The sequence below is a fragment of the Bison bison genome, unplaced genomic scaffold (genome assembly GCF_000754665.1).
Source record: "Bison bison bison isolate TAMUID 2011002044 unplaced genomic scaffold, Bison_UMD1.0 scf7180017851378, whole genome shotgun sequence".
NCBI lineage: Eukaryota > Metazoa > Chordata > Mammalia > Artiodactyla > Bovidae > Bison > Bison bison.
This window is the reverse complement of record NW_011481951.1, coordinates 7296-13962: the sequence shown is the minus strand read 5'-3', so window position 1 is coordinate 13962 and position 6667 is coordinate 7296. Positions and strand designations below refer to the sequence as shown.

General features: G+C 61.4%; 1 protein-coding gene across 1 annotated transcript; it reads left to right on the top strand.

Annotated features, from left to right (window-relative positions):
- Positions 1–304: 304 nt before the first annotated feature.
- Positions 305–3630, top strand: LCN1 (lipocalin 1). The gene is made up of 7 exons (XM_010850609.1): positions 305–430; positions 739–869; positions 1271–1341; positions 1748–1858; positions 2503–2601; positions 2773–2799; positions 3467–3630. The coding sequence occupies exons 1-6, from the start codon at positions 347–349 to the stop codon at positions 2796–2798; spliced, it is 522 nt and encodes a 173-aa protein (XP_010848911.1). The 5' UTR covers positions 305–346; the 3' UTR covers position 2799; positions 3467–3630.
- Positions 3631–6667: the final 3037 nt, after the last annotated feature.

The window sequence follows — 6667 nt, the reverse complement described above, 5'->3', positions numbered from 1 at the left end:
GCAGTGAGGGTGTCACCCTGGTGCTGGCATCGTGAGGCTCCCTCACCCAGCCCCCCAACCTCCGTGGACGGACCTGCAAAGCTTGGCCTCCAGCCTGGGCAGCGTGGTCATGACTCTCGGGGCTCAGCAAGGGTTGTTCAGCAACATCAACAATAGAGACCTTTATCTGCTCCACTGCAGAATTGGCCACGGTTTATGGCCAGGAAGGGATTGGTTGATGGTCTCTGCCAAGTTCCGCAGGGACCCTGGGCCGTGGGACATAAAGGGCCGCTGCCTGAGTGGCCGGCACAGCCTCTCTGCACCCAGCGAGTGACCTGTCGGAGGCTGTGCGTGCATATCCCAGGAGATGAGGGCCCTGCTCTTGACCCTTGGCCTCGTTGCCTCCCTGCAGGCCCAGGACACTCTGGTCTCGGACAGCTGGACTGAGGGCGTGAGGCTCGGATGGAGCTGGGGCAGCTGGAGGGGCCCCTGGGAGAGGCACCAACCCTTGCCCCCAAGGCTGTGGTCAAACTGAGCGACGGGGGTCTGAGACAAATGGGCCCAGGGCGCCCACGGTCCTGGGGGCCCTGTGGGGCTGGAGCCCACCTGGGGTGGGTCCGGCAAGGGTGCTGGGCATCTGCTGAGGGTGGGGGGTGGGAGACAGACGGTGCTCAAGCCCGGGGGTGGGGCAGAGTCTGGGGCTGCTGAGCGGGGCAGGGGTGCTCAGCCTGAGCCCTGACGGCAGGCAGCTCTCTCCAGGTGTCAGGAAAATGGTATCTGAAGGCCGTGACCACAGACCAGGACGTTCCTGGGAAGAATCAGGAGTCGGTGACAGCCATGACCTTCAGCGTCCTGGAGGGGGGCGACCTGGAGGCCAAAGTCACGTCGCGGTGAGAGCCGCCTCCTGCCTCCCCGCTGACCCCTCCCCACAGCAGGAGAGCGGCGTCGGGGGGTGGGCAGCCCACAGTGGGGACCGTCCCGACCCCTCGAATCACGCTCAGCCCTGGACAGCTTTGAGGGGCCACTGCCTCACTCGGGACCCTGTGCAGGGGCAGGACCCAGATGGGTGAGTGGCGGGGCAGGGCTGGGAGACCCGAGCAGCTGTTGCGTGAGATGCTGAAGTCCCCGCTGGTGCCTGGACTCGGCGAGAGAAGCGCCACGCTCCCGGGGCTGCCTCAGGCCCGGGCCTGCGGTGGCTGTGGTGGAGCGGGGCATGCGGTGCCCGGGCTGGGCTGGGTTTCCAAGGTGGCCACACCCCAGGCATCAGCAGAGCATGGCTTCTGTGTCCCAGGGTTGATGGTCAGTGCCAGGAGACGAGCCTGGTCCTGGAGCAAACCAACGATCCTGGCAGATACACAGCCTGTGAGTCCTGGAACCCCAAGTTGGGGGGTGGGGAGGTGGATCCCAGCACATTCCTGGGGGTCAGCTTTCAGCCAGAGAAGCCCCACTCCTTTCTGACCCCCTTAAGTACCTGGGGACTCCTCCACCGGTCAGTCTGCCTGAGAGGTGAGAACAGCTGACGCCATGTACAGGTGTGACAGACTCGTCCAGAGGGGCTGGCCGGTCCGAGCTCCGGCTGGAGCAGAGCTGAAGCTCCCCGCCGCTCTGGCCTCTTTGGACCCCCTGAAATCCCTGGGATCTGCCCACTGGGTGCCCACCTCCCAGGCAGGGCCTCCCCAGGGCCTGGGGGTCCGGCTGGGGTGGAGACCCTGGGCAGGCAGTCCTGGAGGGGCCTGGGTTGCTCAGGACCATGTGCCGCCCTCTGCAGACTGGGGCAAGCGTGAGGTGTTCGTCTTACGACTGCGGGCGCAAGACCACTTCATCCTGTACTGTGATGGCGAGCTGGACGGACGGCAGATCCGCGTGGCGCGGCTTCTGGGTGAGGGTCCCGCATCCTAGCCCCCGCAAAGCCCCTCCTGCGCCCTTTCCCCCCGTGCCTTCTGCTCAGGAGAAGCCCCTGAGGAAGCAGCAGGTCCCACATCACGGCTTGGTGTCCGTAGGGGATGCGGTGGGCACAGGACGCCCATGTCAGTGTTGGGGCGGGCCTTGCCGCTCACCAGGCAGCTCCCTGTGGCCTCACCCTTGGCTCCACTCCTTGGAGGGGGCGCTTTTGCGGGGAGAGCGGTGTCTGCACGGAGCCCGAGTGGGAAGGAAATTCCAGCTCCTGGGGCTTCATTACGGGCATGAGGCTCAGGCAGGTTTCGGAGCGTCAGGACCTTCCTGCCCACGGACAGGAGGCCCCAAGGGTCACGGAGGGTCTCTGTGGCCAGGAGCAGAATGAGCATCAGCCCAGGGGTCGGCGTGGACTCCCTCCTGGGCAGGCCTTCCATCCTCGGCAGAATGAGCATCAGCCCAGGGGTCGGCGTGGACTCCCTCCTGGGCAGGCCTTCCATCCTCGGGACGTTTGCTGAGGGCACTTCCTACCCTGCCGAGGCGGCCGCTCACTCCCCAGGCCGGGACGGAGTCGTGGTCACTCTTCGTTCTGCCCTTCACCTCCCATCCATCTCCTGGTTTCACCGACAGGAAGAAACCAGGAGAACAGCCCAGAGGCCTGGGAGGAGTTCACGGAGTTCGCAAAAGCCAAAGGGTTGAACCTGGAGATCTTCAGGCCCCTGCAGAGCGGTGAGAAGCCCATAGGCCCCTGCTGCCGGCTGGTGCCCGCGGCGGGCCATCGGCAGGGCTGATGAGGACAGGCCCCATCCTCGCTGGGGTCACGTGACGTGCTGGCTGATGGAGGGGCCCTGGGCTAAGGGATTCCCTGGGTCTTCTGAAATGTGCTTCCTTTTTCTACAGAAACTTGCTCTCCCGGAGGAAACTAGGGTAAGGGAACAGCTTTAGAGCACACTTGGGGGCTTGGGGCCCCTGGGGCTTTGAGAGACCGTGTGGTCAACCCCCCAGGCCTGCTCCCGCCTGGCAGGAGACCCTCCCTGGGCCAGGCAGGCGGGGCGTCTGCTCCTGGGCTCACCCGGCCCCTGGCAGCGCCTTCAGGTGGGCGCAGGGTGTCAGTCTTGGGCAGTGGGGAAGCCCCTTTTCAGGGGGAGGCTTCCTGGCGCCCCCGGCACCCGCGTGCTTCCCAGCAGATGTGAAGTCCCTCCTCACCCCCAGGCGTCACAGTGACTGTTTCCCAGTGAGCTGCTTAGAAGGGTCGGAGCTGGGGCGCCCCACGCAGAAAGCTCCGACCCCCGGGTCCCTCACTGGCGGCAGGTCCCTTGGGAGGGTGGAGTTCCAGCAGCGTGCCCAAGATTACCCGCCCAGGTGTGAGCAGAGTCAGAGTCCAGAACGTTGTCACGCTCCTCCTTTGCCCTCACTGGCTTGAAGTCCCTTTGTCACACCTTCACACGTGGGCTTGGGGGTCTGAAGACAGCCTAGTGGAGGGTCCCCCTTTGCTTGCCCAGAGCTCCCTGAGGGCCCCACTCCCCCCACTGCAGCACTTGGAGCACGCTCCCCTCCCCTGTCCTGGCATCATGACCCGCCCCCTCCTCTGCAGGGCAGGGGGCACTGAGGCGCCACAGCAGCCCCCAGGCAGCGCCTTCAGGAGCGTCCGCCCTGCAGGACAAGGAAGGAGCCCTGTTCCTGGGACATGGGCCGCTGCACCCCCTCCCTCCCAGCTCCCCACCCCTTTCCTGGCTTCAGATAAAGAGTTTCAGCATCCCTGGTGGTTCTGCTTGTCTATGGGGTCCCTCGGAGGGGGCTGGGGCAGGGAGGGATGTGGGGGCTGGGGTGGGACCCCCCAGCCTGTGGTGGGAAGGACCCCAGGTCCGTGCCTGGGCAGGTCTGGGAAGGTGAGTTACAGCCCTGGGGGTGAATCACCACACGTCAACTTGTTCAGACATCTTTGGGGGGATTTTTGGTGTTTTCTATAAGATTTAGAGACTCTCTGATGGAGTCCACGAGGCAGTGAGCCTTGGAGATGAGAGGCAGGGCTCTGATGGCCCTGAGCACAGAGGCTGCCAGGCAGGGTGCATTGGGGCTGCGCCGGGGACGGGGGCTGGAGTCGTAAGGCCCTGAGTGGGATAGCCCGATGGGCAGGTGTTAAGTGCGGCCGTGACCGGCCGCTCGGGAAGGGGAACTGCCTGAGCCCGGCCGCGGCTCTCAGTGGCCAGGATGGCACCAAGCCAACCCACCACACCTGGGCCTGGCTCCCTGGTCTCAGAAGGGAGTCGGGGTCCTACCCAGAGTCTGAGGGTCTCCACGCGGCAGGCCCTCCGGACGCCCAGCTGGGGACGCAGCGCCAGCTCTGAGCCCATCTGCGGTGGGTGTGGGTGCCCCTCGGGCACGGTCACTTGGCTTGGCCGCATTCGGGGCTCACAGGGGCCCACTCAGCTCCAAAGGGCAGCCTGCGGGCATGGGGTTCCCAGACAGTTCACCTGGGGAGGGGTCCAGAGGGGTCGCACTGCAGCCCCTTCCCCTGGGGGTCTGCCGGCACCTCTTGTCCATGGCTCTTCGATGGCATCACCCCAGGGTGGAGCCCAGGAGCTCAGGGGCAGGTTCTTCAAGCTGCGAGGGCACAGGGCTCCTATCAGAACTCTGCCTGCTCCCGGCGGCGGACACGGTTGGCCTCAGGTGAGCAGCAGGGAGCCCAGGCATCAGGTCCAAGGCCCTTCGTTACCTTCCTCCAGGGGCTGGCTGATCTGTAGCACTGGTCCACTGGTCTGCCGCTGGTGGCTTCCCAGCACCTTAAATGGGTGTTTTCACGTTTTGTCCAGAGTTAATAATTGCTCCTTGGGGGAGGTGTGGAGCCCTGGGAGCTGCCTGGCCAGGCTGGAAGTGGCTCAGTTCAGTTCAATTCAGTCGCTCAGTCGTGTCAGACTCTTTGAGACTCATGGGCTGCAGCATGCCAGGCCTCCATGTCCATCACCAATTCCCAGAGTTTACTCAGACTCTTGTGCATTGAGTCGGTGATGCCATCCAACCATCTCATCCTCTGGAAGCGGCTCACATTTACTAAAGGAGTCGCACTTCACAATCCCGACAGAAGAGGGCGCACTGACAGACGGCGAGCGCTGCGTGTCGCTGCTGATTCGCGATCTTCACCCGTTTTTGCACACAGAGGCGCTGCAAGGAGAAAGCAGCATAGTGTCTTAGGTGGGCTTTCCCTAGAGCCAGACACTGCACAGGGCTCACTCAGCTGGTCTGCCCACCCCAGTGTGGGGTGCGGTCGGCTGAGGACCAGCCTGGCCGTCCCTGCGCTACTCCGAGCGAGCCTCTGCCCCAGAGGAAGCCCTGGGGGAAGCAGTCCCGGGGGCCTGTGGTCAGGGCTGCCTCTGTGCCAGGAAGGACGGGTCTGGAGGTCCTGGGGGCCCTGACATGACGGCCCCCCTTACGCTGCTCAGATAACCTAGTCACCCCCCGTGCTGTGGACACTGCTCTTCTTCAGTTCAGTCGCTCAGTCGTGTCCGACTCTTTGTGACCCCTGGAATCGCAGCACGCCAGGCTTCCCTGTCCAGCACCAACTCCTGGAGTTCACTCAGACTCGTGTCCATCGAGTCAGTGATACCATCCAGCCATCTCATCCTCTGTCGTCCCCTTCTCCTCCTGCCCCCAATCCCTCCCAGCATCAGAGTCTTTTCCAATGAGTCAACTCTTCGCATGAGGTGGCCAAAGTACTGGAGTTTCAGCTTCAGCATCATTCCTTCCAAAGAATACCCAGGACTGATCTCCTTTAGGATGGACTGGTTGGATCTCCTTGCAGTCCAAAGGACTCTCAAGAGTCTTCTCCAACACCACAGTTCAAAAGCATCAATTCTTCGGCGCTCAGCCTTCTCACAGTCCAACTCTCACATCCATACGTGACCACTGGAAAAACCATAGCCTTGACTAGACAGACCTTTGTTGGCAAAGTAATGTCTCTGCTTTTGAATATGCCGTCGAGGTCGGTCATAACTTTCCTTCCAAGGAGTAAGCGTCTTTTCTTAGGTGGAGGTAAAAACGACAGAATGATCTGTCTTTGTTTCCAAGGTAAACCATTAATATCACAGAAATCCAAGTCTATGCCCCAGCCACTAATGCTGCAGAAGCTAAAGTTGAATGGTTCTATGAAGACCTACAAGACCTTCTAGAACTAACACCCCAAAAGATGTCCTTTTTATCCTATGGGAAAGGAAAAGGAAACTGAAGTCACTCAGTTGTGTCCAACTCTTTGCGACCCCATGGACTGTAGCCTACCAGGCTCCTCTGTCCATGGGATTCTCCAGGCAAGAGTACTGGAGTGGGTTGCCATTTCCTTGCCCAGGGGATCTTCCTGACCCAGGGATCGAACCCTGGCCTCCCACATTGCAGGCAGATACTTTACTGTCTGAGCCACCAGGGAGACGGTTCATCATAGGGGACTGGAATGCAAAAGTAGGAAGTCAAGAGATACCTGGAGTAACAGGCAAGTTTGGCCTTGGAATACAAAATGAAGCAGGGAAAAGGCTAACAATTTTGCCAAGAGAACACACTGGTCATATCAAACACCCTCTTCCAACAACACAAGAGAAGACTCACACACGGACATCACCAGATGGTCAACACTGAAATCAGATTGATTACATTCTTTGCAGCCAAAGATGGAGAAACTCTATACACTCAGCAAAAACAAGACCGGGAGCGGACTGTGGCTCAGATCATGAGCTCCTTATTGCCAAATTCAGACTGAAATTAAAGAAAGCTCTGCCTGCTCCAGGTGGCACACAGGGCTTGTGGGTTA